Source organism: Stomoxys calcitrans, chromosome 5 (genome assembly GCF_963082655.1).
Source record: "Stomoxys calcitrans chromosome 5, idStoCalc2.1, whole genome shotgun sequence".
In the NCBI taxonomy this organism is placed as follows: Eukaryota; Metazoa; Arthropoda; class Insecta; order Diptera; family Muscidae; genus Stomoxys; species Stomoxys calcitrans.
The window spans coordinates 10,680,015-10,701,143 of NC_081556.1; the positions used below are offsets into that span (position 1 = coordinate 10,680,015).

The 21,129-nt window shown below is 37.4% G+C and overlaps 1 protein-coding gene across 1 annotated transcript in view; it reads right to left on the bottom strand.

The window, feature by feature from the left end:
* Positions 1 to 2,696: 2,696 nt before the first annotated feature.
* Positions 2,697 to 21,129, bottom strand: part of LOC106093602 (protein stum) — an 81,400-nt gene continuing 62,967 nt past the window's right edge. Inside the window, exons 7-11 of the mRNA XM_059368965.1 lie at positions 8,119 to 8,721; positions 7,950 to 8,052; positions 7,641 to 7,767; positions 7,383 to 7,577; positions 2,697 to 3,335 (exon numbers count right to left, since the gene is read on the bottom strand). Of these exons, the coding sequence (XP_059224948.1) occupies positions 3,193 to 3,335; positions 7,383 to 7,577; positions 7,641 to 7,767; positions 7,950 to 8,052; positions 8,119 to 8,721 (1,171 nt within the window). The 3' untranslated portion in view covers positions 2,697 to 3,192. The remainder of the gene's footprint in view (positions 3,336 to 7,382; positions 7,578 to 7,640; positions 7,768 to 7,949; positions 8,053 to 8,118; positions 8,722 to 21,129) is intronic.

The following is a 21,129-nucleotide window of genomic DNA, read 5'->3' on the forward strand; positions in this document are numbered from 1 at the left end:
TCAAAAACGGCTGAACCGATTTTCTTGAAATTTTCACAGACGGTGCCCTATGGACCCGTGGCAAAAATAGGGTACTTCGTTTTTTTTATATCCAAAGGGGGGCGGACCTTCTCCCTTACCCTAATCTTCTGAAATGCCAGATTTCGGAGATGGGTGATGCGATTTAAGCGAAATTTTGTGTGTTCTCTTATAGTAACCTAAAAACAAAAATTTGGTGTCCAAATTTCGGATAGGGTACATAGGGGGGCGCCCCACCCCCAAACATACTAAATATATATATAGACCAATCACAACAATATGGGACTCAAATGAAAGGTATTTAAGATGAGAAAACGTATCTGATATCCAATTGTCGGATCAAGTGTTAGGGGGACCACCACAACGCCCATAACACCCCTAAATCGGACATATTTACCAACCATGGCAATATGAGACTCAAATGAAAGGTATTTGCGAATAAAATACAAATCTGACATTCAAATGTGGGACTAAGTTTCTGGGGTCCTCCCCTTACCCAAAACACCACCCAAATAGGACCTATTTACTGACCATGGCAATATGGGGCTCAAATAAAAGGTATTTGAGGGTAGAATACAAATCAGATATCCAAATATGGGACCAAGTGTTTGCGTGGCCGCCCCTCCCTAAAAACATCCCCCAAAGAGGACAAATTTACGACCATCGCAATATGTGGCCCAAACGAAAGGTCTTTGGGAGTAAAGCACGAATCTGGTATCAATATTCGGGAAAAAGTGTCTATGGGGTCACCCCACCCCCATAACACCATCCAAATAGGAAGTATTTGCTGACCATTGCAATATGAGGCTCAATTAAGAGGTATTTTAGAGTAGAACACGAATCTGATGGATATTTTCAGAGCCAAGTTTCTGTGAGCCACCCCATCTCCCAAAACACCCACAAAACCGGACAAATTTGTTGATTATGAAAATATGGGGCTCAAATGAAAAATATTTGGGAGTAGACCACCAACTGTTTAGGCAACGCCCATCCCCATAATAAAGAGAGTGGAACTCGATATTGATAGTTTTAAGGGCAAATACTCCAAACCGGACATATTTGCTGACTTTCGCAAAAAGATGTTTAAATGAAAGGTATTTGAGATTAGAAATCGAAATTTGAGGCCAATGACACTATACGGTTCAAATAAATGATATTTGAGAGTACAGCATGGTGCTGATATATTTCCAGGCCCAAGTGTTCGGGGGACCAACCAACTACCCAAGACACCCCTAAATCGGACATATTTACCGACCATGTCAATGTGAGGCTCAAATAAAAGGTATTAGGGAGTAAAGCACTAAATTGATACCCACTTTCAGGACCAATTTTCGTGGGGTTTTACCCCTTCCCCAAAACACCCCCTATCGATATATGGGTCTCAAATAAAGGTGTTTAGGAGTAGAATACGAATATGATATCCAAATGTGGGACCATGTACTTGGAGCTAGCCCCTTCCCTAAAAAACAACAACAAAATTCATTTTGTTTTTCCGATGTTCATCAATTTTTCGAATTTTTGGAAGTGATCAGGAATTAACCTTACTTTTGCTCTACGAGTCTTAGTTAAGGAGATATGGCCATTTTAAGTTTTCATAGGAAAAAATTAATTTTCTGGCCGATTTTTATCAATTTTTCGAATTTTTGGAAGTGATCACGAATTAACCTTACTTTTGCTCTACGAGGCTTAGTTAAGGAGATATGGCCATTCTAAGTTGTCATAGGGAAAATTAATTTTTTGCCGATTTTAATAAGTTTTTCGAATGTTTGGAAGTGATCACGAATTAACCTTACTTTTGCTCTACGAGGCTTAGTTAAGGAGATATGGCCATTCTAAGTTGTCATAGGGAAAAATTAATTTTTGGCCGATTTTAATAAGTTTTTCGAATGTTTGGAAATAATCAAGAATTAACCTAACTTTTGCTCTACGAGGCTAAGTTAAGGAGTTATGGCCATTTTAAGTTTCCTAGGGAAAAATTCATTTTTTGGCCGAGTGATCACGAATTAACCGTACTTTCGCTCTACGAGGCTTAGTTAAGGAGATATGGTCATGTTAGGTTTTCATAGGTTTTCTGGCCGATTTTCATCAATTCTTCGAATTTTTGAAAGTGACTACAAATTAACCTTACTTTTGTACTACGAGGCTTAGTTAAAGAGATATGGCCGTTTTAAGTTTCCCTTGGGGAAAAATTAATTTTTGTGCCGATTGTCATAATATTTTCGAATTTTTGAAAGTGGTATTTGGAAGAAGAGTACGACGAGCTTCATTAGAAAGAAAACTCAATATAGAATTCTTATGATTTTTAGCATTTATTTTCATTATTGTACGTCATGTCATCAAATTTTTTATGTATGTATACCTTATATCTTTCGAAAGAGTTGTGACTCCTTAGGCTTAATTTAAGTGTTTGAAATACATAGTATTTACAGGTATTGTAAATTGTAAAAATTATTCAAGATTTTATCTAGAATAGAGTTCTATGTTGAAGAGTTATGTTCTAAAATTGTTAATACAGTAGTAGTCATCAGTAACATAGATAAGGCCTAAAAAGTTATGATAAAAATCTCAGAGGATTGCTTTAAGCTTTAAAATAAGTGCACTTTGGTTTTTGTTCTACTATGCTTAAGGTTTTTCAAAAGATATGAGTTTTCTGAAAAAAAGAGGGATATGTTGTAGTTCGGCGACAATTTGTTTTTTTTTTGTTATAAATAATAATTAATTTTAATAATATTTGTTACTATATATACAATAATCAACTACTTAAAAGCTATAAAGTTTTTTCTTTTAATAACTATACTCGAATTATTTTCGTAAAATAATGGTCATTGTTGTAGCTACAGTTTAAGAGGAAAATTTTTGTTATTCCGTTTTTCACTAAATTTTCCTAAGGTAGACTTTGGTTTGGAATTTTTGGATTTTTTTTTACTATTATATGGAAAACTTTGAGTTCTTCATTGGTTTGTGAAAACGGAAAACTTTTTTTCTTTTTTGGTAGACAATTTCGTGTTTTAAGTTTCTTTTATTCACAATTTTAAGGCCACTTTGTTTTGTTCCTGGTTTGGAAGTTTATGACTTGTTTTTTTTTTTGGTAATGAAAGGTAGACTTGTTTATTTTATGTATCAAGGGAAGTTGCTGTTTTCTGGTGGAAAACTTCATTGTCTAGGTTGTTATGTTTAGGTTTTAGCAGTTTCAGTTTCTCCTTTGGCTGCAGCTGCGGTTGCTGCTGCTGCTGCAGCCGCCGCAGCTTCAGCAGCAGCTTGTCTTTTTTCCTCTTCCATCTCCAGGCGTTCCACCTTGCGGATTTTACTAAGTTTTCCTGTAGTAAGAAACAGAAAAGAAATTGTTTTATTTCTATAAATATACAAACTTTTAAAAGTTTTCCCAAAAAAAAAAACCAACAAACCAACAAAAATGAAAGCTTCCAGGAACCGAACAAAGATAATCGAGAGTCCAGTTTACATGGAAGCTATATCAGGGTATAAACTGATTTCGACTGTATTTGTAGTTGGAAGTCGTAACAGTCACCGCATGCAAAATTTTAGCCAAATCTGACAAAAATTGCGGCTTATAAGGAATCAAAAAGTCAAATCGGGAGATCGGTTTATGTGGGAGCTATGTCAGGTTATAAACCGATTTGGACCGTATTTGGCACAATTATTGGAAGTTATAACAGAACACTACATGCAAAATTTTAGCCAAATCGGACAATAATTGCGGCTTTTAAGGGCTCAAGAAGTCAAATCGGGAGATCGGTTTATGGGGGAGCTATATCATTTGGATCGTACTTAGCACAATTGTTGGAAGTCACAAAAGAACACAGCATGGAAAATTTCAGCCAAATCGGACAAAAATTGCGATTTCCAGGGCCTCAAGAAGTCAAATCGGGAGATCGGTTTATATGGGAGCTATATCCAAATCTAAAGCTATATGGCCCAACAACCTACATCGATATTTAGTATCTGTGCAAAATTTCAAGCGTCTAGCTTTACTCGTTCGACCGCTATCGTCATTTCGACAGACGGACGGACATGGCTAGATCAACTTAGAACGAGACGATCAAAAATATATATACTTTCTGGGGGCTTAGACGAATATTTGGAGGTGTTACAAACGGAACGAATAGAATAGTATACCCCATCCTAACCTATAAAAAATCGTATTAATATGAAAGTTACATAAAATTACTATAAATATAAAATTTGTGTAAATTCTAAGAAACCTAAACAAAAGGCGACAGTTTTAAAACTTCCCATGAGCAAGAGTACTAAAACTAACATTACCTTAGGGCAAGAGTACTAAAACTAGCATAACACAATCGAAAGAGTATTAAAACTGCCCTTACCCAAGGGCAAGAGTACTATAACTAGCCTTACCCAAGGGCAAGAGTACAAAAACTAGCCATGCCAAAGGGAAAGCGTACTAACGCCAACGCCAAAATACTAAAACTAGCGTTACGCAAGGGTAAGAGTTCTAAAACTACCCTTACCCAAGGGTAAGAGTACTAAAACTACCCTTACCCAAGGGTAAGAGTACTAAAACTACCCTTACCCAAGGGTAAGAGTACTACAACTACCCTTACCCAAGAGCAATAGTACCAAAAAAAGCTTACCCAAGATTGAGAGTACTAAAACTACCCTTACTCAAGAGCAGGAGTATTAAAACTACCCTTACCCAAGGGTAAGAGTACTAAAACTTCCCTTTCCCAGGAGCAAGCGTATTGAAACTATCCTTACCCAAGGGCAAGAGTACTAAAACTACTCTTACTCAACAGCAAGAGTACTAAAACTACCCTTAACCAAGGGCAAGAGTACTAAAACTACCCTTATCCAAGGGTAAGAGTACTAAAACTACCCTTAACTAAGGGTAAGAGTACTAAAACTGCCCTTATCCAAAGGTAAGAGTACTAAAACTACCCTTACACAAGGGTAAGAGTACTAAACTACCCTTACCCAAGGGTAAGAATACTAAAACTACACTTACCCAGGGGTAAAAGTTCGAAAACTATCCTTACCCAAGGGTAAGAGTACTATAACTACCCTTACCTAAGGACAAGAGTACTAAAACTACCCTTACCCAAGGGTAAGAGTACTAAAACTTACCTTTCCCAGAAACAAGAGTATTAAAACTACCCTTACCCAAGGGTAAGAGTACTACAACTAAACTTACCCAAGAACAAGAGTACTAAAACTAACCTCACCCAAGGACTACCCTTAACCAAGGGCAAGAGCACTAAAACTACCCTTATCCAAGGGTAAGAGTACTAAAACTACCCTTAACTAAGGGTAAGAGTACTAAAACTGCCCTTATCCAAAGGTAAGAGTACTAAAACTACCCTTACACAAGGGTAAGATTACTAAACTACCCTTACCCAAGGGTAAGAGTACTACAACTAAACTTACCCAAGAATAAGAGTACTAAAACTAACCTAACCCAAGGACAAGAGTACTAAAACTACCCTTATCTAAGGACAAGAGTACTAAAACTACCCTTACCCAAGGGTTAGAGTACTGAAACTAGCCTAACCCAGGGGCAAGAGTACTAAAACTACCCTTACTCAAGGGTAAGAGTACCAAAACTAATCCTACTCAAGGACAAAAGTACTTAAACCAGCTTCACAAAATAGCAAGAGTGTTAAAACTAGCCTTATCCAGGGCAAGAGTACTAAAAGTATCCTAACCGAAGTTCCAAAGTACTAAAACTACCCATACAATTCATACTACCCAAGGGCAAGAGTACTAAAACTACCTTAACCAAGGCAAGAATACTGAGACTACCCTTATGCAAGGAAAAGCTTACTACAACTACCTTAACCCAAGCCCAAGAGTACTAAAACTTGCCTTACCCAATGGCAAGAGTACTAAAACTACTTTACTAAAACTAATCTTACTCACGGGCAAAAATACTAAAACTACCTTTACCCAAGGGGCGCCGCAGAGGTTAGAATGTCCGTATATGACGACAAGTGCCTGGGTTCAAACGCCAGCGTGAACATTAGAAAAATTTTCAGCGGTGGTTATCCCCTTACTAATGCTGGCAACATTTGTGAGGTATACCATATAAAAACTTCTCTGCTAAGTGGTGTCGCTAAGCAGCACGCCGTTCGGATGCAGTATAACAAAGGAGGCCCTTTATCATTGAGCTTAAATTCTAACCGGACTGCCCTCATTGATATGACAGAAGTATTCCCTGTTCGTTAATGGAATGTTGATGTGGAATTTAGTATTAGGAAAGCTCCTATAATTTCTGAAAATTTTGAAAATTTTCCTATAAATACGAACTTTTTAAAAATTTGTCATAAATGTCAAATTTTTGAAAAATTTCCCAAAAATATGAAATTTTCGAACAATTTTCCATTATCATAAAATTTTTGAAAAATTTCCCATAAATATGAAATTTTTGAAAATTTTTCATAAATATGATTTTATTTTTTGAAAATTTTCCTATAAATATGAATTTTTGAAAAAATTACCTGTAAACAAGAAATTTTAGAAAAATTTCCTCAAAATATGATACTTATGAATAATTTCCTAAAAATATGAAATTTTGAAAAATTTCTTCAAAATATGAAATTTTTGAAATTTTTTTTATAATTATGAAATTTTTGAAAAGTTTCCTATAAATATGAAATTTTTGAAAATTTTCCTATAAATATGAAATTTATGAAAAATTTCCTCAAAATATGAAATTTATGAATAATTTCCTAAAAATATGGAATTTTTAAAAAATTTCCTATAAATATGAAATTTTTGAAAAATTTCCTATAAATATAAATGAAAATGAAAATAAATATAAAATTAAATGAAAATTTTCCTATAAATATGAAATTTATGAAAAATTTTCTCAAAATATGAAATTTATGAATAATTTCCTTTAAATATGAAATTTTAAAAAATTTCCTCAAAATATGAAATTTTTGAAAATTTTTTTTTAATTATGAAATTTTTGAAAAATTTCCTATAAATATGAAATTTTTGAAAAATTTCCTAAAAATATGAAATTTTTGAAAAATTTCCTATAAATATGAAATATATGAAAAATTTCCTCAAAATATGAAATTTATGAATAATTTCCTAAAAATATGAAATGTTGAACAATTTCCTAAAAATATGAAATTTTTGAAAAAAAATTCCTATAAATATGAATTTTTTGAAAAATTTCCTATAAATATGAAATTTTTGAAAATTTTTTTATGATTATGAAATTTTTGAAAATTTTTTTATGATTATGAAATTTTTGAAAATTTTCCTATAAATATGAAAAATTTCCTATTAATATGATATTTTTGAAAAATTTCCTATAAAAATGAAATTTTTAAAAAAATTGGCCATGTAACCCCTTTTTATTTTTCCACGTCTCCACTTACTTGCACATTTCAACATTATGGTGCCCCACCAAATGCTCCATCCCCAGCCGACAAAACAGAAGAGTACACAAAACAATTGGGCAAAGGCTACTATGGTGTTGATAAGCAATGAACCAAAACGGGCTTTGGCGCTGTCATAGTGCGAGAAACGTGGTATACCCAAACAGAGACAGAAAAATCCAGATAATAGAGTTCCTGGAAAATTATAATCGTAATTATTTTGTTACCAAAAAATTTTGATATTCTTCATTCTGTTACCTAATCCTGGTATTAAAATATTGCATAGAGCACAAAAATAGGCCAGACACAGAGGTAGAACGGGTATGGCTCCCTTCATTTTGGAGGTATACTCCACTAAGTCCACATGCAGTTTGCGGCGAGTGTCCTAGAAAAAGAAAAGAAGCGGACTTATTTTTAGATATTCTGGAAAAGGATAAAAACACGAAAAAAAAAATAAAAAATAATTTAAAATAAAAAAAAATCATGAAAAGAATTTTGTTTTTTTTTTTTTGAATATTTTTTATACATTCCATTTTTTCTTAAATTTTCTAATATTTCCTTCCTTACCTCTGGTGGCGGTGCCCTTATACTTTGCCTTCTGCTATCGGCAACTTGAACCTTTTTCTTGCGGCAACACAATAAAAAGTTGCAGAAACGTTTACAACAGCCCCTGCAAACACAAAAAAAAGAAGAACAATTATCCCCAGATATTTTTTCTTAAAATGTCACAACTTACTGCTTTGGCTCATCCTGACCCTCCAAGACGGCGGCATCAGTCGGTGTTATACCCACCTCGGGGTCTTGCCAAGCCACCGTAGAACCCGTCATTGATGCTGCTGTCGAATGATGAGCCCGTTTCCTACGACACGGTATGCAGAAACAACATTTCTTCACCTCTGTCTCATCGCCTGTCTTGGGATCGATTTTATTAACCGAACGACAACAGAATATTTTACTCAAACATAGGCCACATTTACTTTGTTTTGGCGGTCCCAGCGAGGAAGAAGCCGCTAAGGGTTTTTCTTGTTTTCTCAACGATGGTGGTTGTGTATCTTTTTTGCGACAACACCTGCTACAGTTCAAACGCTGCCAACATGAACTCCTTGCGCCTTGCTTTTCATCGATCAATTGAAGATTGGTGGTAGTGGCACTGCTGCTTGCCGAGAGTACAGGCTGTTTGGCTTCATCGTGGCGATTGTTGCGATTGCGACGACAACAACGGGAACAACGTGATCGTCGACATGGCATACAGAATTTAGCACAACATCGACAACAGCCTTTGGGGGGTTCGTCGTCTTGATCTAGAGATTTATTCTCGAGATATTCTTGACTGCCGGATCTGAAAGTAGGCCAGAAGGAAAAAGAGGGCAATTAGTCAATCAGTTAGAAAAAATCGAAAGTGGAGTCCATCGTAACGCAGAGGTTAGCATGTTCGCCTATGAGTCTGAACGCCAGAGATGGAAACCTGGCGAGACCATAAAAAAATTTTTCAACGGTGGTTTTTGCTTTTTATTGCTGGCAACATTTGTGAGGTACTATGCCATGTAAAAACTTCTCCTCAACGAGGTGTCGCACTGTGGCACTTCGTTTGGACTCGCCTATAAACAGGAGGTCGTTTATCACTGAGCTTAAAACTTGAACCGGACTGCACTCATTGATATGTGAGAAGTTTGTTCGTAAAAAAATTTTGTCAAAATTTGGTGCTTAAGGGATTATTATTCAAATTGAGAAACAAATCATAGAAAATTTTGTTAAAATTGAAGTTTCAAAGAAAATTTTGCAAAATAATTGTTTTTCAAGAAAACTTTGTCAAGATTTTATTTCCAAAAATGTTTGTCAAAATTTATTTTGCCAAAATTTTTGTCAAATTTTATATTCCAAAAAATGTTAGGTTAAATGAGGTTTAGGTTAGGTTTAGGTTTAGGTTTAGGTTTAGGTTTAGGTTTAGGTTTAGGTTTAGGTTTAGGTTTAGGTTTAGGTTAAGGTTTAGGTTTAGGTTTAGGTTTAGGTTTAGGTTTAGGTTTAGGTTTAGGTTTAGGTTTAGGTTTAGGTTTAGGTTTAGGTTTAGGTTTAGGTTTAGGTTTAGGTTTAGGTTTAGGTTTAGGTTTAGGTTTAGGTTTAGGTTTAGGTTTAGGTTTAGGTTTAGGTTTAGGTTTAGGTTTAGGTTTAGGTTTAGGTTTAGGTTTAGGTTTAGGTTTAGGTTTAGGTTTAGGTTTAGGTTTAGGTTTAGGTTTAGGTTTAGGTTTAGGTTTAGGTTTAGGTTTAGGTTTAGGTTTAGGTTTAGGTTTAGGTTTAGGTTTAGGTTTAGGTTAAGGTTAAGGTTAAGGTTAAGGTTAAGGTTAAGGTTAAGGTTAAGGTTAAGGTTAAGGTTAAGTTTAGGTTTAGGCTAGCTTTAGGTTAGCTACAGGTAGTAAATTTTGTCAAAATTTTATTTTATTGAAAACTAGCTTTTACAATATATGGAATAAAATTATCCTTTGAATATTTATTATCTACAATTAAGGAGTTTTTAGTGAAATGCCACGCTACGAAAATGGTATGTGTATATCGCTTGACTAACAGTATAACAATTTAGATTGCCTTAATCTGAATACGCTGGGAATCAATGAATCATTAAGATGCAGTCTATTCTTTATTTGAGACTGATAAACTCATTGCGAATTTGGGAGTGAGAAGGTGGGTTAAGGGTATTGGTTGGTTTAGGGGGTGGTGTAGACCCCCAGAAACGAGGTTCCGAAAGTGGTTATCAATTTCGTCCTCTACTCCAAAATACCTTTCATTTGAGCTCCATTTTGACATGGTCGGTAAATATGTTTGTCCGATTTAGGGGTGTTTTTCGGGGTGGGGTAGTCTCCCAGACACTTAGTCCTGAATTAAATATCAGCATCGTGCTCTTATCTCATATGCCATTTATTCGAACCCCAACTTGCCATTAGTTTAAGGGGAGTTTATGGGGTGAGGCGTCACCCACACATTTGGACCCAAAATTGATTATCAAATTCGTTTTTTAATCTCAAATACCTTTCATTTGAAGGTGACTATCAAGGTGGTGGTCCACTTTAATTTTTTGCGGTACTTTTGGGGTGGTTTAGGGCTTGAGATGGATCGCTAGGTGTTTGCACCCAATATTAAATATCCTTTTCATATTCTACTCCCAAATACCATTCTTTTGAGTCCCATATTTTCCCGTCCACTTTTGATTTTGGGCGCTTCTTCTGGGACGGTTTTGGGCCTGTGGCAGCTCTATAGGTACTTGGACCCAATTTTTAAAATTGTATTCGTATTTGACTCTGAAATACCTTTCATTTGAGTCCCATATTGTCCCAATCGGTAAATATGTCCTGCTGAGGGGTTTTTAGGGGTTGGGGAGGCCCCTCAGAAACCAAGGAATAATTTTTTATGTCATATTTGTATTCTACTTTTAAATACCTTTCATTTGATACCCATATTGCCTAAAACGATAAAATTGTCCTGTTGGGTGTTTTTTTTTGGGGTGGAGGCCTCCCTCACACAAAGTGTGACATTTTTATGCCAAGTACGTAACCTACTCTTAAATACCTTTCATTTGATACCCATATTGTCCCAATTAGTAAACATGTCCGTTCGGGAGGGTCTTGGGATGGGGCGTCCCCTCAGTTTATTTGATTCTAAAATTTTATACCAATTTCCTGGTTTTATGGTGTTATTATGGCATACAATATTTTGTTGAAATCGGTGCACCAATTTCTGACGTTTTTGAAAATTGTGATAAGGGGGAGGGTCCCCCCCCCCCCTTTATTTTCATAGAAAATTTTGTCAAAAAGATTTTTTGGAAAATTTTTGTTTCTCAAATTAGTTATAAAAATTTAGTTTTTTACAAAAAGTCGGATTTTTAAAGTTTGGTTCAAAGTTCGATTTTCATAGAAAATTTTACCAAAATTAGATTTTCAAGAAAATATTGTTTGACAAGTTGTTTGTATTTTTACAAAAAATTAATTTTTTTTTTATAAAAGCGTTTGGTACAAAAATAAAAATATATACTGTTTTTTCAAAATTTGGAATTTAGCTTTCTTTCATCCTTGATCATTTGTTCTTCTCTTCATCTTCAGCTTTAAGATGGACAAAAAGACTTTTTGCAAAAAAACTTAAGATTACTTTCCCCCCATCCTCATGGCCACTATTGTCCATGCTAATATTGACCTTCCATAACAATTTGTATAGCAATGCTTCCCTAAGTCATCATAAAAAAGCGACCCCCATAAAAGGCCAACAGCAAGACACCATAAAATCGAAGAAGAAATTTAAATTAGGGGTAATTATTAGCAACACAATTGGATTTTTGAAAGCCAAAGGTCAAACAAAAAGAGGTTTTGATTTCTTTTTTTTTCCCCAAGTAATAAGGCAAAGAAATGCTATAAAAATTTGAATGCCAGCCAAGTAACCTTCTGCTGCCAAGAAGAGTCACCCTATATATGTGGTTTGAGAAAAAGGACAATGCCATTGAAAGAATAGGAAATCATTGGCACAGCACTCGAAGAAAGGAAACACGTCATAATGAAACATTTAAATACAAATGAAGCGGTTTCCGTGCTTCACTTTGGTTTCCGCAAGAGCATATACATGTGTATGTGTGCTGGCATATGGTGGTGGCGGAACTTCAAACACACATATACTTCACGGTCTATGGCTGCATGTGTGTGAGTATGTGTGAGTTGGGCACATTTACAGAAAATACTTTAGAACGGAAGTTCTTCATAAGCCTGCAGTGAGTGGTGTGTCATGATAATAATCATTGGCATAACACATTACCTCAAAGGACATGTGTAAGACTACAAAAAATTCGCAATGGTTATGTCCATGTGCAGTTGCTAACATATTGTAGCAGTTATGCAAATTTTAATAGGGTTTACGTAGCGGTATTTCTATAATGAGGAAATTTTAGAAAATTTTATGTTTATAAGAATTTTTTTATTCACATTTAAATTTATAAAAAAATTTTGTTAAAATTTTTATAAAAGCGTTTTGTAATATTTTGGCAATGTTGGTCATTAAATGCGCTTGCTGTGACTCTAGAAGTGAAAATCGGGCGATATATATGTGTGAGAGCTATATCTAAATCTGAACCGATTTCCATAAAATTCACTAGTATTGTCGATAGTCCTAAGAACATCCCTCCTACCAAATTTCGAGAGAATCGATTAACAAATGAACACTTTATTGCAATATTTCTCGAAATCGGACGAACATATATATGGGAGCTATATCTAAATCTGAACCGATTTAGACCAAGCTTCCCAGAAATTGTGATACTTGGCGAGGAAAGCGTTGTGCAAAATTTTGTAAAGATTGGTCATTAAATGCGCTTGCAGAGGCTCTAGAAGTGAAAATCGGGCGATATTTATATGTGAGAGCTATATCTAAATCTGAACCGATTTCTATGAAATACGCCAGTAATGTCGAGAGTCAAGAGAAAATCCTTCCTGCCAAATTTCGAGAGAATCGGTTAACAAATGAGCACTTTATTGCAATATTTCTCAAAATCGGACGAACATATATATGGGAGCTATATCTAAATCTGAACCGATTTCGAGCAAACTTCTCAGATATTGTGGTAGTCGTCGAGGAAAGCGTTGTACAAAATTTTGGCAAGATTGGTCATTAAATGCGCGTGCAGTCGCTCTTGGAGTGAAAATCGGGCGATATACATATATAGCAGCTATATCTAAATCTGAACCGATTTCTATGAAATTCACCAGTAATGCCGATAGTCATATGAACATCCCTCCTGCTTAATTTCGAGAGAATCGGTTAATAAATGACCATTTTATTGCATTATAACTGCAAATCGGACGAACATATAAATGGGAGCTATATCCAAATCTGAGCCGATTTTTTCCAATTTCAATGGACTTCGTCTCTAGGCCGAAAAACATGCCTGCACCAAGTACTGCGAGTACTGCGACCCGTAATTTATACACAAATTAATCATTAAATATGGACAGAAGAACAGTCACATAGACGGACAGGCAGATGGACAGACAGGCGGCCAGACAGACAGACGGACAGACAGACGAACAGACAGACGGACAGACAGACAGACAAACAGACAGATAGACAGACAGATGAACAAACAGATGGACAGACAGATGGACAGACAGACGGACGGACAGACAGGCGGACAGACAGACAGACGGACAGACAGAGGGACAGACACACGGACAGATGGACAGACAGGCGGCCAGACAGATAGACGGACAAACAGATAAACAGACAGACTTACAAAAAGATGGACAGACAGACAGACGGACAGACAGCCGGACATACAGACGGACAGACAGACGGACATACAGATGGACAGACAGACGGACATACAGATGGACAGACAGACTACAGACAGACGGACAGACAGACGGACAGACAGACAGACGGACAGACAGACGGACAGACAGACGGACAGACAGACGGACAGACGGACAGACAGACGGACAGACAGACGGACAGACAGACGGACAGACAGACGGGCAGACAGACGGACAGACAAACAGACGGACAGACAGACGGACAGACAGATGGACAGACAGACGGACAGACAGTCAGACAGACAGACGGACGGACAGCCAGACGGACAGACAGACAGTCAGACAGACAGACAGACAGACAGACAGACGGACAGACAGACGGACAGACAGACAGACAGACGGACAGACAGACGGACAGACAGATAGACGGACAGATGGGCGGACAGACAGACAGACAGATGGACAGACAGATGGACAGACAGACAGAAAGACGGACAGACAGACAGACAGACAGACAGACGGACAGACAGATGGACAGACAGACGGTCAGTCAGATGGACAGACAGACAAACAAACAGACAGACGGACATAGTTAAATCGAATCAGAAAGTGACTCTGAGTTGATCAGTATACTCATCAATGGGTCTGTCACTCCTCCTTCTGGGTGTTACAAACAAAAGCTCTAAGTTATATTGTAATACTCTGTACCACAGTAGTGGTATAAGGTGTAGGAAGAAATTTAAACTTTGCTAACTTAACCCAAACTACAAAATTTCTCATTTATGAGAAATTTAGGAATTTTAATAGTTTTTATACCGAAATATTCGTCTAAGATCCCAAAGAGTATATATATTCTGAATCGTCTCGACGTTCTGAGTCGATCTAGCCATGTCCGTCCGTCCGGCTGTCGAAATCGCGATAGAGGTCGAACGTGTAAAGCTAGCCGCTTGAAATTTTGCACAGATACTTGGTATTGCCGTAGGTCATTGGGGATTGCAAATGGTTCATATGGGTTCCGATTTAGATGTACCTCCCATATAAACCGATCTCCCGATCTGACTTCTTGAGACCCTAGAAGCCGAAATGTTTGTCCGATTTGGCTAAAATTGTGCATGTAGTGTTCTGTTACGACTTCCAACAACTATGACAAGTTCTGTCGAAATCGGTCTATAACCTGATATAGCTCCGATATAATCCGATATCCCGATGTGGCTGAAATTTTGCATGTAGTGTTCTGTTATCACTTCCAACAACTATGCTAAGTACGGTCCAAATCGGTCTATATCCTGACATAGCTCCCATATAAACCGATCTCCCGATTTCTTAGGCTCAAGAACTTGCCTTTACAAGCCGCAAATTTTGTCCGATTTGGCTGAAATTTTGCTTCTATTCCGTTATGACTAACAACAACTAAATAAAAATTTCAAGTTTTTGTTGTTTCTTTTAATACACCAAAAAAAAAAAAAAATAAATTTTGTATTAAGTGGCTTCTCTTATGCTGCACTCATATGGGCCTGACCTAAGACAATTGCCCAAGTTGCAATAGCAGACATCATGGCAAACCAAGTCTGGCGACCCAATTTGAGAGGAGCAGCCAGTTGAAAATGCAATTTTTCATAGCACAAATATAATGAAAAAACATCAAACTGCAAGTAAAGCAAACAGAAAATAAAAATGTTGTAGTTTTTTTTTTTTGTAAATAAAAGTAACTACAATTTACCTCTCGACTCAGCTTTGGTTGTGTGGAGTCCATGATATTCAAAGCCCCTATGGTCAATTGCAAGTCCGCAAAAGTTTTCTTGGCAAGATCACACAAATAATCGTTTAGATAAAAATCCAACATTTCTGGCAGAAAATCGCTCAAGTCATACATAATAAGTGACACAATTGAAAAGAATTGCAATTCCGCAATGGCCATATAAATGTGCATTCCAATTGAAATAAGACTGACTAGGCGTTTGAAGAATATCAGCCATTTGGACAGTGCCTCCAGTTCTTGCCAAAGGCGGCATAATTCAAAATGCTTGCTCCTCAACCAATATGTTTCGAAACATAGCCCGTGTTCCTTGTCGGCATCCATCGCATTCCAGTTATTTGTAATCTCGCCGACCAACTTCTGAAGATGCTTATCAAAATATTGGCACAGACGACATATCTTAGCAAGCACTTGAAAGTATTGGAACATCCAAGAAGTCGACAAGAATATCATATTCACATAGAGTATGGACATGGACCACCATTCGCCTTCAATCATATTCCGATATACCAACATGCAGTAAATGAAAGCTGTTAGAAGCCACTTGAGATAGTAAAGTTGGCCAATGTTCCTTTCGATTGCTTTGCAGTGTACCAACTTGGTATGACTTTCCATTTCCAAAGACTGTAGTCCTTGTTTTATTTCGATTAATTTGCTGTCGCTTAGGAGAATTTGTCCAAAGGTAAACATGGGTGGCAGAAGTATGATAAAAAATCGACTGGTTGCCATATATTTTAGAACAGGATTAACGGCTTTTTCCTTTAAATTCATCAAAAATCTCCTATCCTCATGGATAATCACTGCTAATGCTGCAATATTCACTGCCACCAACATTAGGCGCGTTAGCATATTACGTCTGAATTCGGCCCTTTTATAGTCATACCAGTAGGAGGTCAAACCCGCAAATATGCAAAAAAATTGAACCATTTGTTTGCAATATTGCTGCACAGTTAGCAAATGTTTTGTCATGGTCACCGATCGGGCAACTTGAAACTCAATAACCGACTTCTCTTAACTACAATGGAGAGAATGAAGTTAAATTTTCTTACTTAACCCTGGGCAAGTGCCCAAATTGCTTTTTGTCCTTATCTATGGCATGCTAGTATGGTAGATCTATGTAAGGACACGTGTGTGTACTTTAGGCTCATTTAATTTACTAATTAGCGGGCTCTTACTTTTTGATACCCTCAAAGGCAGCATTGGTGATAAGTCATAAAGGGCACACATTCGATAGTTGTAAATGAAATGGTTTAGGTATTATAACTTGGTGCAGTTGTTTGTAATATCCAGAAGGAAGAGAGATGGACCCATTGATAAGTATATCCATTGACTCAAAAACATTTGCTGATTCGATTTAGCTATGTCCGTCTGTCCGTCTGTCTGTCTGTCCGTCTGTTTGTCTGTCTGTCTGTCTGTCTGTCCGTCTGTCTGTCTGTCTGTCTGTCCGTCTGTCTATCTGTCCGTCTGTCTGTCCGTCTGTCTGTCCGTCTGTCTGTCCGTCTGTCTGTCCGTCTGTTTGTCCGTCTGTCTGTCTGTCCGTCTGTCTGTCCGTCTGTCTGTCCGTCTGTCTGTCCGTCTGTCTGTCTATCTGTCTGTCTGTCTGTCTGTCTGTCCGCCTGTCTGTCTGTCCGCCTGTCTGTCTGTCTGTCTGTCTGTCCGTCTGTCTGTCTGTCTGTCCGTCTGTCTGTCCGTCTGTCTGTCCGTCTGTCTTTCCGTCTGTCTGTCCGTCTGCCTGTCCGTCTGTCTGTCTGTCTGTCCGTCTGTCCGTCTGTCTGTCTGTCCGTCTGTCTATCTGTCCGTCTGTCTGTCCGTCTGTCTCTCCGTTTGTCTGTCCGTTTGTCTGTCCGTCTGTCTGTCCGTCTGTCTGTCCGTCTGTCTGTCTGTCCGTCTATCTGTCCGTCTGTCTGTCCGTCTGTCTGTCCGTCTGTCTGTCTGTCCGTCTGTCTGTCCATGCTAATTTGTGTACAAAGTAGAGGTCGCAGTTTTCATCCGATAGTCTTAAAATTTGGTACAGGCAAGTTTTTTGGCCTACAGACGAAGCCTATTGAAATTGGAAAAAATCGGTTCAGATTTGGATGTAGCTCCCATATATATGTTCGTCCGATTTGCAGTAATACTGCAATAAAATGGTCATTTGTTAACCGTTTCTCTCGAAATTAATCAGGAAGAATTTTCTTTTGACTCTCGATATTACTGGTCAATTTCATAGAAATCGGTTCAGATTTAGATATAGCTGCCATATATATGTCTCGCCCGATTTCCATTCTTACAGCCTCTGCAAGCGCATCTATTGACCAATCTTGCCAAAATTTTGTGCAACGCTTTTCTCGACAACTATCACAATATCTGAGATGTTTGCTCAAAATCGGTTCAGATTTAGATATAGCTACTATATGTATGTTCGTCTGATTTTGAGAAATATTGACAATTTCATAGAAATCGGTTCAGATTTTGATATAGCTGTCATAAATATATATGGCCCGATTTTCACTCCATGAACCACTGCAGGCGCATTTATTGACCAATCTTGCCAAGTACGGTCCACATCGAGCTAAAACCTGATATAGCTCCTATATAAACCGATCTCCCGATTTAACTTCTTGAGCCCTTACAAGCCGCAATTTTGGTCCTATTTGTCTAAAATTTTGCATGCGGTGTTCTGTTATGACTTCCAACAACTGTGCCAAGTACGGTCTAAATCGGTCAAAAGCCTGATATAGCTCCTATATAAACCGATCTCCCGATTTAACTTCTTGAGCCCTTACAAGCCGCAATTTTGGTCCTATTTGTCTGAAATTTTACATGCGGTGTTCTGTTCTGACTTCCAATAACTGTGCCAAGTACGGTCCAAATCGGTTTATAACCTGATATAGCTCCTATATAAACTGACCTCCCGATTTAACTTCTTGGGCCCTTACAAGTCGCAATTTTTGCCCGATTTGGCTGATATTTTGCATGTACTGTTCTGTTATGACTTCCAACAACTGTGCCAAGTACGGTCCACATCGAGCTAAAACCTGATATAGCTCCCATATAAACCGATCTCCAGATTTGACTTCTTGAGCCCCTGGAAGCCGCAATCTTTGTCCTATTTGGCTGAAATTTTGCATGCGGTGTTCTGTTATGAGTTCCAACAACTGAGCAAAGTACGGTTCGAATCGGTCTATATCCCGATATAGCTCCCATATAAACCGATCTCCAGATTTGACTTCTTGAGCCCCTGGAAGCCGCAATCTTTGTCCTATTTGGCTGAAATTTTGCATGCGGTGTTTTGTTATGACTTCCAACAACTGTGCCAAGTACGGCCCGATTCGATCTATATCCTGATACAGCTCCCATATAAACCGATTTCCCGATTTGACTTCTTAAGCCCCTGGATGCCGCAATTTTTGTTCGATTTGGCTGAAATTTTGCACGTAGTGTTCTGTTATAACTTCCAACAACTATGTTAAATATGGTCCAAATGGGTCTATGACTTGATTTAGCTCCCATATAAACCGATCTCCCGATTTGACTTCTTGAGCCCCTGGAAGCGGAAATTTTTGTTCGATTTGGCTGAAATTTTGCACGTAGTGTTCTGTTATAACTTCCAACAACTGTGCCAAGTACGGTCCAAATCGGTCTATAACCTTATATGGCTAACCCGGTCTCTCGATCATCCTTGTTCGGTTCCTAGAAGCTTTAACTCGAGCTGGTTTGACGGAAGTTTGATATGTAGAGTAAAATTATGCCCTTTCATCTTAATTTATTTTGTATAAATTTTTAGCAGAATCTATGGTGGTGGCTTCCCAAGATTCGGCCCGGCCGAACTTAGCACGCTTTTACTTGTTTCGCTTTAGTTTTAGTTTTTTTCCATATGTCTTTATTGAGAGGTACGATTATTGCAGTTGTCTAAACATGCTCATGTTTATAGAATTGGACACGCACACATACATACATACATATATATTGCTTTTATGAACTATTTGTCGTTCTCGAAGGCAGACAGTTGTGAAATTCTATAGTTGTCCTGATTGGCAATTCGGACAAAGAAGAAAGCATTTCAGTAACTAAATGAGGGTTCGCTAAGGCCAAAAACCTTAACAACTTCGAAGCATCTGGTTTAGAGCGAATGTTTTTCGTTCGTCTGGCTACCTCTTCGACATTGACAAACAGTCACTTAGTGTTGGAAACATAAGCGTAGCTGCAGTCTGGGTCTTCTTATTCTGCTGATAAATGTGCCTGACTTAAGACAATTGCACAAGTTGCGATAGCTGACATCATGGTAAACCAGGTGCTGCGACCCATATTAAGAAGACCAAATCGCTTCAAATTCAATTTGCGAAATCGCAAATACAGCGAAAAAACATCACACTAAAAGTAAGGAAGCAAGGAAGTATAAAAAAATTTGTATTAAAATAAATAACAGTCATTTGGCCCGAACTTTGGATACTCAACACCAAGGCAATATTATGGTTAAACAATGCGTTTTCTAAGGCATCTTAGAATTTATTCAGTATGATGGCATTAATTTGGTCCCTCATCCTATGGTGTTGGATATCAAAATCTCCCTAGATTTTCCACTTACCTTTAGGTATAGCATTTGCCATTTTCGGTCCACAACTTGTAAATCCTTGAGTGTCAATTCCAAGTCGTCAAAAGTTTGTTTGGTAAGATCACACAAACAATCGATCACATAAAAATCCAATATCTCAGGCAGAAAATCGGTCAAGTCATAGATAAAGAAAACCTCCTTCGTAGAGTATATGTGGAATTCCATTGCGACCATATAAATGTGCATACCAATAGAAATTAAACTGACCAGGCGTTTTAAGAGAATCAGCCATTTGGATATGGTGTCAAGTTCTTGCCAAAGGCAACACAATTCAAAATGCCTTCGCCTCAGCCAAAACATTTCCAAACCATACCCATGTTCTGTGTTTGCATCCATCTCATAGCCGGAAACTGTAATGTTATGGGCCAATTGCTGCAGATGGTTATTGAAGTAATAGAAAAGCTGACATATTTTTGCTATTACTTGAAAATATTGAAACATCCAAAAAACCGACAAGAATATGATGTTTATATAAATTATGATCACAAACCACCAATTCACTCCAACCATATTCCAATATGCTGACATGAGGTACATGAATGCTGTTATAAGCATCTTGAGATAGCAAAGTCGGTTGACGTTTCTTTCGATGACTTTGCAGTGCACAAACTTGGTACGACATTCCATTTCCAAAGACTGGAGCCTTTGTTTAATTTCAACTAATTTGCTGTCGCGTAGACAAATTTGTCCAAAAGTACACAAGGGTGGCAAAAGAATGAACACAAAGCGACTGGTTACCATATATTTTAAAACTTGATTAACGTCGTTACTCTTTAAATCCAACAAAAATCTTCTATCCTCATGGACAATCATTGCCAATCCTGCAACATTCACTGTCACAAACACCAAGCGCGTTAGGATGTTACGTTTGAAGTCGGCCATTTTATAGTCATACCAGTAGGAGGTTAAACCCATAAATATGCGAAAAAACTGGCCGATTTGTTTGCAGTATTGCTGTGCAGTTTGGAAATGTTTTTTCATGGTCACCAGACGGACAACTTGACTCTTAATAACAGACTTCATTTTGCTACAAATGAGGGAATGAAGTTAAATTTTCTTACTTAACCCTAGGCAAGTGCCTAAACACCTTATTTTGCTTATCTATGGTATTCTAGTATG